Genomic DNA, 14,924 nt, shown 5'->3' with positions numbered 1-14,924 from the left:
ACTTGAAATTCATCCGACTCCACAACCCCCTCCTCTCTGCCGGCCTTTGCTATGCAAAACAGCTCACTGAATAATTCACAAAGCGCACTTTTTTACGAGCATCCAACGTACTTCACACAGCACTCTATACGAAATAATGACACAGAGCAAAATATAGATTGTTTTTTGTGTGGAGGAGAGACATAATTTCTGTTGCAAATTTACAGTTCCTTATAAGAGCAAGGGCAGATTAAACTGGAATTTCACCTAAACCACTCTAAGACTGAAGAGTAAATCAGCGCTCTTTGTTAATATTCTATTAAATTTAGGCATCCTACAGTGTTTTTCCAGTTTCATGAATGCATTGCATAATATTCTCATTAAGAGGTATGCGATATCATCTATAAATGCCTCTCAAACTCACAAGATTTTACGTACAGCTTATTTTTTATTGATAGCTGTACGCTTCAAAAATGAGAACGTCACCTGTAGAAGACGACAAAGAATTTTAGCCACTGTTCTACTGCAAGCTGTTGCTGGATGTACAGCTGGTAGATTCCATTTTTAAATATTAAACTATTAAATTATTTACACATAATCAGCAGGCTGCTTTACTTTAAAAGCAATGCAAAACATATTGTACTCCAAGCATTAGTGAAATTTCAGGAATATTTTGCGTAGCATTGTCAATAGCATTGAGATGTAAAAAGAACAGGTGTCACTTTCAAACCAAACGGCATTTTATGTCGGGCACTGGGCAGTGTGGTGAATTCCAACCCGATCTCATGAAAGTGCGTATAAATAGTACGTCAAATAAAAACAAAAACTTGTGGTATTGATATGCAAAAATGGACTTTGGCGTGTATATGCTACGCGATGGGTAGGATTAGGGTTGTGGGGTAGATGCGTATCATATGCACGCGAAAACTGCGTATCATATGCACGCCAACAAATTTCGTATCATATGCACGCGAAAACTGCATATCAAAAAAATCTAAATACTGAGAAAATTGCCTTTAAAGTTGTCCAAATGAAGTTCTTAGCAATGCATATTATATAAAAAATACGTTTTAATATATTTACGGTAAGAAATTTACAAAATATCTTCATGGAACATGATCTTTACTTAATATCCTAATGATTTTTGGCATAAAAGAAAAATGGATAATTTTGACCCATACAATGTATTGTTGACTATTGCTACAAATATACCCCAGCGACTTAAGACTGGTTTTGTGCTCCAGGGTCACATTTTAGTACTATAAAAACAAACTAAATAAAAGCTAACAATTAAAACTTCATAAAAAGAACATTTTTAAAAATGCACACACCGCAAAATTACTCTTTCTTTCTAACATTTAAATTAACTCAAAATATTAACCCAAACTATAACATGAAAATAACACTGCTCCAAACATGCACACACACATGCACTCCTGCTCATTAATTCGATGCACAAAGGATCAGATATGTCCGCCCCACCTGTGCTCTGTTACATGGGCAGATGGAGAGAGGGCCCCACTCTGAGCAGGACTCATCTGTCTACTTTGTGAGCTACAGTACCCAGCACCTCTCTGCTCTGCCAGACCCTGAAACCAACCGGGCAAACACTGCAAGAGGAGCTATTTTGGAGTTGGATGCTACTGACAGTGGCCCGTGTAATGGCTGCCTGCTGACACTGTTCCGCTTGAAAGGATGGGAGGCTGCTGGGACATGCACAGAAAGCGTACGCATGGAGACAGACCACCAAGACAAGTCCTTTAGTCTTTTATCAATTTGTAATTATTGATTTAATTGTGATTGAACACAAATGTTCCATTTGGAAAATCAAATGACAGGGAGTTGGTAAAAAACGAAAGGTAAATCCTTCACTTGGTGGAAACTGACCGCTGTAAATGTTCGTAATCTGTGAGTCCTCATTAAAGAGACTGTGAACTCCCTCCTAACAAGCAGGTGTAGGAAGACCATTACGTGGATGCCCAATAAAAAATGCTGCCATCATTTCCACTAACCTTCTATATTATTTAGTACCTCATCACAAAGAGGCTATTTCCATTTTATGCGAGGGAGGTTCGTTTACTTCGCTGAGTCTCCTCAAGAATGCTCCCTTTCAAGGGCAAGTGGATTATTCTGTTATCCATAATGTGTCACATGAAGTGCCCTCAAGGACCTACAATTTACAAAACACAGTGACATTCTGTATGCTTGATGGCTCATATCCTAAAAAAAGAGGTTATTTATAATATGCTACTCAGAGAAAAAAAAAAAAAAAAGTTCACACAGTACGTTCATTGCCTGTTGAAATAAGATCCGAATATTTTGAAACTGAGAATTTCATTATGCACATGCAGGTCAAACAGGGATTTGCTAATAATGCATTCTGGAACTGCCAAAAAGTATTTATTTTCAATTCAGTTGTGGAATAATACTGTTGATCTACTAATGTCTAATTGATTCATTTTGTTGGTGTTATTATCTGGTTTGTAAGCTTAAACCCCTGGTGAGGCAATCAAAAATTAAGTAAATATCATAAACTTGCATGAGCTTAATTAAACTCTGTCCATTCAATTTGCAGGAAGCTCAAGGAAATGACCAAATATTGCAACACATGCTTCTGTATGCTTTAATTACATTAAGTGGAAGCTAATGAGAAAAATGATGGCATTAATATTAGGATTTAATTGCAAATTCTAAGAAGCTAATGAGTAATTGCCTAAATTATCATATTTTATGTTGTTTTTTGTGCAAGTGTAGGCAGATTTAAAAAGGAATTAAAATTATTATGGCTACATTTATATGAAAATCACAGCAGAAGAGGAGAGAACTACAGTATCACGTCAGGAAAGACATTCTGGAACAATTACACTCTAGACAAAGTGCATTCTGTTTGTTTAATTTCCTGTGCAGAAAATCATAATAAACCATAAAACATAGAAGGGAGCACCAGTTTAAAGTGCAAAAAAAGGCCTTAAAAGACCACACTCAACTCCAAGTTTGTGACATTACTTTGCCCTGTTCTTGACAGCTTCTTTATACTAAGATTCATTCAGAGGTGTCAGTCAAATTTGTGCCGTCCTTCTCCCACTCACGTCAGCTCTTATACCTTTTTTCTTATGACCCTGATACTTTAAAGTAGAAAGGGAGAGAGGATGAAAGAATAATAACTATGATTAGTCATACAATTTCCCTACAGATTTTGACACAAAGAGAAAATTTCATATCAAAGCAAAAGAACTTTTAGCACTCTGTGGATCAAGAGAACGGGTCTCTTAAGAATAAATTCACAGCCGCTGTAGAGGACACTGATATGTTTTCCATATTACTTTGTAAACTATGATCAAAAAAGCATCGCTACATAATTAAAAGGCAAAAAGTGCAATACTGTATATTGAGGGCATTTAAATAATTAAATAGCATCTGATTCAAAAGTCCCATTATAATGTGGATGGGAACATGAGCACCACACTATGCCTTGATCAGAGACTTCAGTTCTGTGTAACAGGCCTGATTCACTGTAGTGCACTTCTTTTACAAAAGCTTAGCTGGAGAATGAAAATGCCACAAAAAAGTCCACAAAGCCTTTTTCATTTAAAACTACTTCATTGCTCACCTATCTACATGCCTTTCATGTTCTGCACATGAAAATTGAAACATAAGCGAAAGTATTACTTTCTGAAAACAGTGTGTTTGGAAAAACTTTCCTCAAAGCCTGTGAAGATGCAATCTTTTAACAGCTTAATCTTCACTACATCGTTTGTGCAAATTAAATGAATTTCCCTCACATCGTTTTTTCCAGAGTTTGTGGAGTGCACGGTGAGGTTAGCAGAGAGCGGTTAATGAGTTAGAGGAGAACACTTAAAATTAAAAAAAATAAATCCTCGGTGTAGGAGGAAATCTTTCTAATGCACTTCACAATGCGCCACAGCATCTAGAGAACGACAGCAAAACTGTCAGCTTTGGTTTTTGTAATAACTGCTCAGCTGAATCTGTCGGCTACTGAAATGTCAGTGGCAATATTGCTCGTTGTAAGAGACTGTCGCAATTTATGAAGCACCTCCCAGACGGCGTCCTCTTTGCTGCTGCCTGGCACGTCAAACGCTACAACTCTTTTAGGGCTCAGACGGTCGATGTCACTTGTGAGTCCTTCCCTTTATAATGCATAGCTGATATTGTTCACTGAGGAGCAGATATGACGGAATCTTAATGATCAGTGGGAAGATTTGCGTAAATTACCGTGAACCTCCCATGCAATATGCAGTAATACAGAACACAGAAAAGCATCATTATAATTCTACTTCATTAAACTTCACTGTCCGGCCTCGATAAAAACACACAGTAAAAAGAAGAGCCAAAAACAATAAAGAGAAAATATCTTATCCTATCTTAAATAGCCCATCCTGGATGTTGAATAAATCATTCCGTGACTTACTATCAGAGCACTGCAGACAGTTGAAGCCTGAACATCTGCTCAGCCAGAGGGTGAAGGAAAGGAAATGTCAACTTAAGGAACACTTGTCCTTGACTGCAAGATTGATCCCTAAATTGAGAGGTGGGAGAGTTCCATTCGCTCGTTATTGCTGTCACTGCCTCGCTATTGTGCAGTGACATCGCCACGGAAACAGTCCCAGCCCAAATGAAGCATCAGTTATGCAAATGGAAGCAATTTTGCGTGAGTGGCAGATCGTCTTCCTGAAATGAGGATGGGCAAGGGATGGAAATGAAAAATGAAGGGGAGGCAGAGAAGAGGAGAGCCAGCCAAGCTTGAAATGATTTAATTTAAGTGATGAAGGTTTGACTTTGATAAGTTTGCATTTTAATAATGGCCTTTGATCACTCCAGGAGTCCAGTGGTGAGGAAAATAGCACTAAAGCACGTGCGCGTCAAGAGTCGACAAGCTGATAGACAGTAACCTCTGCGATAGGTGAGTCACAGCTTGTAGTAAGATGTGCCTGCCTACTCGTCTCATGTTCGGTTTGACACGACCTGCTCGACTGAGTCATCGAAGATTGTGTGTATTGAGCGAGTGATGTTCAGCATCAGCTGAGTACAAACAAATCACAGGAAGCATGTAAAGTTGGACATACGGCATACCTATTAATTAGCTGGGGTATATCATCCAATTTCTCAAAGTCGTGTAGATTTAGCCTTAATACCACTTTCTGAATGTCACAAACATCGACAGGCACTGCTGTGTGCCAAACTTTTTTTTTTTTCTTGCAGTGTAGTACAAAAAAAAAATTTAATTCAACTATGTAAACAATATCACACAAGCATGAGTGCTGTTTTTTCTAACTATCAGCACAGTATTGATTCTTATTGTTGTTGGTAATCATGGTCTATTAGCTTGGCGAGTCCTGATACTCAAAGGCCGTAATATGTAAAAATCACACCAGTGCAATATCCGATTACTGAAATAATTTTATATACTAAAGTTTTTATTAATTTTTTGAATATTTTTATGTTTTTGTTTTAATCTGGAAAGTTTAATTTATTTTGTTGTGTGTTTTGCCATTTTAATTTGTGTTTAAATAAATGTTTTAGTTGTTTTAGTACTTAAAATGAAAATGAGAAATGTTGCCTTGGCAACTAGCTATTTTTTCATATTTGTGACCCTGGACCACAAAACCAGTCTTAAGTGTCAATTTTTTTGAAATTGAGATTTATACAATAATCTTTCCATTGATGTATGGTTTGTTAGGATCAGACAATATTTGGCTGAGATACAACTATTTGAAAATCTGGAATCTGAGGGTGCAAAAAAATCTAAATATTGAGAAAATCATCTTTAAAGTTGTCCAAATTAAGTTCTTAGCAATGCATATTACTAATCAAAAATTAAGTTTTGATATATTTACAGTAGTAAATTTACAAAATATCTTCATGGAACATGATCTTTACTTAATATCCTAATGATTTTTGGCATAAAAGAAAAATCTTTTTGACCCATACAATGTATTTTTGGCTATTGCTACAAATATACCCCAGCGACTTAAGACTGGTTTTGTGGTCCAGGGTCACATTTTATTTTATTTCAGTTAAAGTTTATTTTACTTCAAGTAATATATATATTTTTTTACTCATTTTGACTAACTTACGTTTATTGTGTATTTTTGCTGCATCTACGGAAATATTTTCCAACAAATTAGTTCATACAGACTTCTTGGTACAGCATGCACCTCGTACTCCTTCTTCTGAAATAAACAGATATAACAGAAACCGTTCGAGTAGCATTCTACAGACAGCGACTGCGTCTCATTTTGAAGGCTGCACCCTCTGAAGGCTGCTTTTGTTGGCCATATACGTCATCAATGCTGTCATATTTCGGAAAAGTAACTATTACATTCCCAAGTAAGAAATAAATTGCAGTAATTTACGGCACACAATGAATTAGAGTCAGCATTCCGAAATTAGATGACATTACGTGGCCGCCAAGTGCTTTCTCTGGAAGGTGCAGGCTTCAAAATGAGACACATGCAGCCTGTCTTGAATGTGGAGTAATACAAACAGTGAAATGTCCCAGAGCTGTTAGACTGCATGAGTATTCCTGCTATGTTGCACAGCCAAACAAATATCAGGTCTAGAACGACTGTATCAAATTAGAAACTGCATATTTAGTGTGAAAGCAGTACAGATTTATAATATCTATAGGCTATGGTCACCTGTTATGGTTTGCTACAGCTAAGTGTTACACATTGGTCATTTTGAGACTGAATGCATTTTGGCTTTGCTTTACACCTTGACATTAATGTTAGTTTGGATTTTGCTAAAAGAAGACAATAGGCCTAGAACAATAATCAGCAAATAATCAGCTTGCTGCTGCCTACACATTGCGCGCACACCGCCAGTGGAAAAACTGGTTCAATTGTGTCCTTGAGTAAACATTCATGCTGACAAGATGCTTAAAAACATTCATTTGCCTGCTCTATCTTCCTTGCGATACTTCCTAACAGCCTGTTTTGATTCTATTTGCATACAGACATTGTGATAGAAAAAGTAAAATATAACTTGCTTATTCAGGTACACAATCCCATGCACAAAAAATATTGCAAGAAAAGTAATAAAGTAATAGCAACCTCTCAAAAGTTCAACCCAGCAAACAAGCCCACACATTCTAAGCGCTATGGCAAAATATAAACAGGACGAGACAAGCTTTACACAACATTTTCACAATCCTTAGCAAAAATGAGTAATAGGGCCACACATCTCCTGAAAGAAGAACGCTGTGAAAAACAAAAATGTCTGCTCTGCACATGCTCTAACCTATAAATTTGACTGTTCATTATTAAGTTTTGCATATATTACAGCTGAAATTCTCCTCAACCTTTAAAATTGCTGAAAAAGAGCTACTGTTAAAACTTTATTCAGCTGAAATGTATATTGGTTTTAGTCTGTAAATTATCAAGGCATGGAAAAAAGTGCATAAGTGGATTTATACTCATTAAATATGGCTGTTAATATTTAATGGAATCGGTATTACTTCCCTAAATGTATGCAGTCCTGTGCCAACACTTTATGGATTATTCATCCTGATAATATTACTCCAGCATAACCCCAGGTTATGCCTCATTCTCATTTTCCTTAATCTCACCATCTTTTCAGTGATTCAGTGATGTTCTACAGTGCCTCTGAAAAAAGTTTGTGGACTTCACAAGAGAAAGGTAAGATGAGGGTGAAGCATAAATTTAGTGTTACATCTCTCCAAGAGAAATGTGATTTAATGTGGAGTTCACTGTGATTATAATCAAACATACACTGTTCTGGATTAGATTCGGCATTGTGCAGAACAGCCTTGAAAAAGCCCCGAGGGCTTTAATACATTTCTAAAGTGGATGGCAGCACACCTTTACATGCGCACAGAGTTCATACTTGAATGGTGTTAAATGCACTATATAATGACGATTCAGACTTTATTTAGACTTTCTCAGCACAGCTGTCAAAGACATGAAATATTCAATCATAAGCTTTCTCACTCAAGCATCAGATCGCCAACGTAAGTCCTCCATATCAAGAGCATATACTGCATTTCAACATCTCCCTGGTGTTTCACAGCTGTGCCTTTCATCTTGTTACTGACTGAATGTTGGACTCACTTCCGGCTAAATAAAAATGTGTCTCTCCTACCTCTCAGATGATGTGCTGGAATGTAGCAGTGGCTACATTTAAAAGGAATTATAGCTGAACCCTGCAGGCCTGGCAACCATATCAGCATTTCTACAGCTCTGCAGCTGTCTCTGAGCCAGAGCTGAGCTCCAGGGGTTACAGTCCCTTCAGAGACCCCACCCACCCAGAAGAACAAGAAAAGTGCGAAAAATGGCCTTCCAAAAAACAAAATACGTATCCAAATTAGATTCCCTGGAATGTAGCAACTCTATTTGCGACCACCGCTTCAGCTGATTTAAATCAAGTGAATTGGAACTAAACAGAACTGAGAGTTCTGACTGGCTTCTACATTAGACCCTGACACACACAACCTTTGAACAATGCCGCTTCCTTCTGCTTTCAGAGCAAAATCAAAAGAAAGGCCGGGTGTACTAGACCTCGCCGATGAAGAGCACTGAAATCATTGTCCTATTCATTTTATCACTTCAGCAGTAGCCTGGGTGTGTGGCGACTACTTGATTAAAAACAAAAAATATAATGGCTTGTACCAAGCTACAAAGATGTTACACAAAGCGCAGTATTTTTAGAATGATTTGCAGGTCAATAGCAGTTTAATCCATCAGAATTTTGCTTTTGCACGAGCAAATGGCTGTCGAAAATCTTACACAAGCTGATTGGGTTACGATAATAAACGAAAGGGTAACCGCAGTCTTCATTTCATTTAGTTTCACCCAGTCAAATCAATAGCAGAGGAACAATCAATCTTTGAAACAAGCAACTCGGTAAACTCAATTCCTTCTCAAAGCAAACATGTTCAAACCTTTTGTCTTCAAGAAAAATAAAACTTCCCAGGAGATTATTGTAAAAGAAGGGCAAGAAAATAAGCTTGAATGATGGAAAATGAAAAGCAATTTTAAAGCAGGTTTAAAGATGACATGCTTGTTTTCTCTAAGCGAGTACCATATTTTCCAGAAAATAATTCGCACAGGGTCAAAATTGCTTTGTTGAGAGAAAAAAAAAAATCGATACAAGTGTACAAGTCACATTTTACTATAATATTTAGCAGTAATACCAGGTAAACTGAATAAATCATTTATTTAAACACTATATGTATTTTAGTTCACCATACTCCAAAACAAATCCTGTGGTATTCAGAACAGGACTGCAAAATAAAAGTATAAAATAAATAATTTATAGTGGCATTTTTTTTTATAAACAACATCTATTTCAAACACTAAAGTTGAACAAATTTATTTGAAGTGAAACAGAAGCTACCGGTGTCTGGGCTCATACATTGCTGTCATTCAGTGCAAATCTAAAAGTGTGTGCATTTGAATTTATATATATGTGACCCTGGACCACAAAACCAGTCATTAGGGTAAATTTGTTAAAATTGAGATTTATATATCATATAAAAGCTGAATAAATAAGCTTTCCATTGATGCATGGTTTGTTAGGACAGGACAATATTTGGAACTATTTGAAAATCTAGAATCTGAGGGTGCAAAAAATCAAAATATTGAGAAAAATCGCCTTTAAAGTTGTCCAAATGAAGTTCTTAGCAATGCATATTACGATCCAAAAATTATGTTTTGATATTTTTACGGTAGGAAATTTACAAAATATCTTCATGGAACATGATCTTTACTTAATATTCGAATGATTTTTGGCATTAAAGAAAAATCGATAATTTTGACCCATACAATGTATCGTTGGCTATTGCTACAAATATACCCCAGTGACTTAAGACTGGTTTTGTGGTCCAGGGTCACATATATATATATATATATATATATATATATATATATATATAGGATTTTTATTGTACACTATATGCACTACAGTATAGTAATTTCCCTTCTTTTGCATTTGGGTGCAGTCCCATTCCCAGGTTGGTTACCCTAATCTTTTTATTCTCCTCGTTAAACTAACATCTGCTAGGGGATGGGGTTCTCCCCCTTACCCTTTCTCCCACGGGCCATCTGCTTCCTAACCCACACAAACACACTTATACTCAGTCCAGCTAAAACCCCATGCATTTTTAATGAGGTTTGCCACTGAGAAGAACAGCTTGTGGGGCTACAGTGGCCGGGGGCAGGACCCTCTAGCTGCACGGCAGTGAACTCATCTCTCTAGTCTTGCCAGAAAACACTAGGTCTACAGATGAGGATCAGCAACACCCTTTGTAATTGCCCTGCGCTGTGGGCCTCTTTAAAGCTCAGTGACACCACGAGAAAGGAGGAGGAGGAATAAGAAAATGAAATACGGTCGATTAAGCAGAGGAAAAAAATGTGTAAAGCGAGGGAAAGTGGGCTAAATATGTACGCATAGGTGACCAGCATTTTTCAGCTGAGATAACCAATAATGATGTTTCTCCATTCATGCAGCTGATACTACAAGCTAATGGGCCTTATGCTCTGTGATTTATTACTGAAAATTGAAAGAAATCCTTTTATTTCTCAGCCATTTTAACATCTTATGTCTGAGTGCCTTGTCTGATCTGTGCCTGTGGTAAAAACAACCAAGACAAACCCGAATGCTGAATTTGCAGATGGCACTGGTTAAATCAGCGACATTGGTTTGGTTGTAAATGTTGCTGTCATTACCAACCTTGTACACATCAACATCAACGTCAGGTGCACCCTGAAGGGTGAGCAGCCTTATGAATATGCAAATATTCACAGTGAGATAAACAGATAGAGAGGAAGAGACTAATGACAGAGTGAGAAGAGGCTACTCGAAGCAAAATTAACGATGTGAATTTTTAATCGTAACGTTCTCCCTGATGATAACAACAACATAAAAAAGCCATTTTTGAGAGTTCAAAATATTTTGACTTTTTTTGTGTGTGTGTGGGTGAGGGGGCATATATTTTAAAGAGAATGTACACTCTAAAGGGATTGTTCATCCAAAAATGAAAATCCTGTCATCATTTAGGCGGACCGTGTTTCAAAAAACTTCCTTCTTGTGTTTGGAACAACATGAGGGTGAGTAAACAATTTCAGAATTTTAATTTTTGTGTGAACATTTAAAGAAGGTTTTGTCAAGCAACCTAAATTCTAAACAACTAGTTTTACTCTTAAGGTCAATAATATCATTTAAGCCACTTCTAATGACTATTTCTCTTTTAAGTCAGGTACAAAACATTTTTTTTCTTAAAGCAACAATGCTACATTTCCTGTTTTTACAGAATACCGAGAACCAGAAAGCAGCAGGTTTGCAGTAGATTTCGACTATTGATCGAGCAGTTATGCACTAACATAACTGCACTGTAAAATGCACGAACTAATGTGAGCAGCACACGTTCAACCGGTGCCTCGATAAGGAATAAAGTGGACAAAGCACTGTGAAACTCCAGTCTCCCCGAGACTGCAAGATGAGCTATCCAGTGCTTGGAAAGATACATGCACAAGAGTGAATCACAAATTAGTTACGCACTCCTTACCGGCGTAATGAGCGAGGAGTGATCCTGATTAACAGGAGATGAAGGAAAGGGAAGCAAAGTCCTGGTTTCTCTAGTGCTATTTCGCCTTTTCTCTCTATTCGACACGCTGCCATGCCTCCTAATTCATGGGTGAAGGAGAAGGCGCTGAGATCATCTTCATGTCCTAACCTACGGGCATGATGAAGGGCTCTACTCTGACTTGATTCATTAGGACTCTATGTAGCCTCTCGCTCTGCTGTGCACTTATGTGTGCACAAGTGAATCTGACTGGCCTCCAGTGAAGGACGGCCAATGATGAATGTAGAGCACGGGCAGAATTTGCACTCAGTGTTTGTGTGATATGAAAATGGGACAAAAAGTTGCATGGACACAAGTGAGGGCAACCAAATGAGAAGAGCTGAGAAATCTTACTACGATCCCAATGCAAAACACATTATAGAAAAGACGATAAAAAACAAATACAAAGAGACAAATGTCAGGAATATGTATGTGTTTGGTTACGCTTTATTTTAAGGTGTCCTTGTTACATGTAAGTACTGAGTAATATTAATATTTCTATATGGTTAGGGTTAGGATTAGGGTTACTTGCATGTAATTATGCATGATTTATTGTTATTATAATAGTAAGTACATGCAACATGTGTAACAAGGACACCTAAATCTGGCACTCCAAAAAAGGAGAAATAAGTCTGACGCTTCAAATGTGAAGCACTTTTCAAGCTATTAAATGGCATTCTGAAACAAAACGACTGCTATTCATTGTTTTAATTCTCAAGATATAAACTGAGAAAGGGCGTAAGAAGCCTCAGGCTGAAGAACTCACTTTGTCACGGCTCTCCGCGCGGTGATGCTGGCGACGATGATGCTCTCGGGTCTCGGCATCGCCACGGCTTTGAACGTGCCCTGCCAGAACTTCTCAAAAAGCTGCTTCTCTCCCTGAAGTACACCTGCCATGGCGTCACGATGTTTTAGGGGAGAATACCGAGAGGAACCGAGTCGGTTTTGCGCTGTAGTTTCGATGAATCCTCCTCACACGGTCGATTTGTGTAGGCGGATGAACGAGGGAGCTGTCCAAGTTCTGAAACCAGCGGATTGTTTGAGGCAGCGAAGCTCCTTTTCCCGGTGTTTGTGCTTTTCTTATGTTAAGAGTCCTTTTAAGTTCTCCTCAGAGTCCGTTTTTACGTTTCCCCCATCAGTTGCATGACGACGGCGGCCAGCTTCTATGTATTGCGTCTGCGTCCCTTTTCGCGCATCCCGCTTTCAAGTCAGTTTAAGAGTCGGAACCCACCTAGCTAAATCGCTTTTTTTACAATATGCATTGAACTGGCAGTTAGAAATTACATAAACGAGCGTGCATAAGTCCTGTGCCAGCGTATGTGAACGGAAGAGTTGTGACAACCTCAGCTCGCTCGCGTCGCGATGTGAGAAACTCAGCTGATGCTGGCTCGTTTTTGTTGCGCGCACCTTGTGACGTTAAAGAAGAGAAGACTATAGGTCACAGAGAGCGTGACCATCCCTCCGTGCTCGTTCTCTTTCTCTCTCGCGTCCTCTGACTTGAACAAAAGACGGTGCCTGTTGCCTTAATCAGCATAACAAAAGAGGCAGGGGTCGGCGCAGAGGCAGCAGACGGAGCATGTTTCAGGCACAATACTTCCGAGGCAAAGCATTTCCCCCATCAGCCCCGGAGGCCCCACAGTAAACCCTCCCCCTCTCCCAAACACCACCTGTCACTGAAACCCCACCTGCACCTGCAGAGTGCACAGGTGATAGTACTATACAAACAAAAGCCACACGCCTCATCACGTAGTGCCTTTGTATCTATGTACACTCCTCATATGCAATCATTCTTTCACTTTGAAAGGCATCACTGAGTCAAAAGTGTGGACGCATACATTCATTCTTTAAAATGACTATTGTTCACATTTCAGAATAATTGTCAGAAGTCTTTAAAGCTATAAAATGTAAAAAAAAAAAAAATATATATATATATATATATATATATATATATATATTTGTTTGGTAACACTTTGCAATAAGGTTCATTAGTTACCAAGAACCAAGAATGAACAATACTTCTACAGCATTTATTAATCTTAGTTAATGTTAATTTCTGAATTTACTAATGCATTATTAAAATCACAAGCGGTGTTTGTTAACATTAGTTAATGCACTGTGAGCTAAACAGTGAACTACTTTATTTTTTAAACTAACATTAACAAAAACAAATAAATAGTGTAATAAATGTATTTTTCTTTGTTCGTTCATGTCAGTTAATACATTGACTAATGTTAACAAATGACACCTTTGTAAAGTGCTACCCTTTGCTTTAGCTTATTAAAAGCTTCTAAGCATTTCCATTAAATGGTTAAGATCCTGAGAACTATATGGTCATGTGACTGCTAAAGGTTACTGTGAAATAATCAACTTATAAAACACAAAAATATGAGTAACATTTTATGATATCCTTCATTAATAATAAAACAACCATAACTTAAAGGAATATACAGACTTTTGGTCAAATTTACATTGCAAATCATCTACTTTAGTGACTTGTATAAATCTGGATTAAACTTGCCATCTTGATCCATGGCTGCACGCTGTGAGAAGGCTCATGGTAAATGATGAAATTGTGTTATGTTCATAGGAGATACAAACTGTAGATTTGATCAAATTATGAATAGTTAGAAATAGGATGATGCTTTGATTTATATTTTTGCATTTACTGCATGCACTGTAAAAAAAAAAAGTTGAGCCAATTTAAAAATTTTAAGGCAACCAGCTTCAGCAGATTTTTGAGTTTTCTCAACTTGTCGTTTTAAGTTTATACAACAAAAATTTGAGAATCTCCCACAAAAATAAGTTGAGCAAGCTCAAAAATCTGCTGAAGCTGGTAAAAAAAATTTTTTTTTTAAGTTCGCTCAACTTTTCTTTTTTTTTTACAGTGTGCATATTTGAATAAATGTGTCTGTTATTCAACTGCATTTCCATATTTTATACTCATTAGTGACTTGATGATAACAAACATAAAGTGTTACAAAAGTATCAGTGTGACACATTTGGCAAATTTATCAAAATGTGATAACAGGTGACATGAATGAAAAGTAGCATGCTGAAAGGAATATGATGAATTGTATCTGAGCTTTTATCATAAGCATACATACTAAGTGTGAAGACACAGGCTGATACGATAGCTGCCATTCATTAGTTCTGCTTATTTTAACAGCTAACATGAAACTCTATGTGCTATGCCACCATCCACTCGATTATAAAGGAGAAGCACACTGTAGTGATATGAATGAGGATTAAGCCTTGGCACGCTTCAGTTGAACCAAATTCAAAGATTAGTTCATCTTAACATCCCATATGTTATGTTTATACAGCTTTTCTTTAACATGACTAT

General features: G+C 37.4%; 1 protein-coding gene across 2 annotated transcripts in view; it reads right to left on the bottom strand.

The window, feature by feature from the left end:
• Positions 1 to 13,133, bottom strand: part of srrm4 (serine/arginine repetitive matrix 4) — a 51,744-nt gene extending 38,611 nt beyond the window's left edge. For both annotated transcript variants that reach the window (XR_009271543.1, XM_058777463.1), the window contains exon 1: positions 12,348 to 13,133. Coding sequence is in view for 1 of the 2 variants with exons in the window: in XM_058777463.1 (XP_058633446.1) it covers positions 12,348 to 12,478 (131 nt within the window). In the remaining variant the exon portion in view is untranslated. The remainder of the gene's footprint in view (positions 1 to 12,347) is intronic.
• Between the last annotated feature and the right edge of the window lie 1,791 nt (positions 13,134 to 14,924).

Source organism: Onychostoma macrolepis, chromosome 05, assembly GCF_012432095.1.
Source record: "Onychostoma macrolepis isolate SWU-2019 chromosome 05, ASM1243209v1, whole genome shotgun sequence".
NCBI classification, from domain to species: Eukaryota; Metazoa; Chordata; class Actinopteri; order Cypriniformes; family Cyprinidae; genus Onychostoma; species Onychostoma macrolepis.
This window is presented reverse-complemented; position numbering and strand designations above follow the sequence as displayed.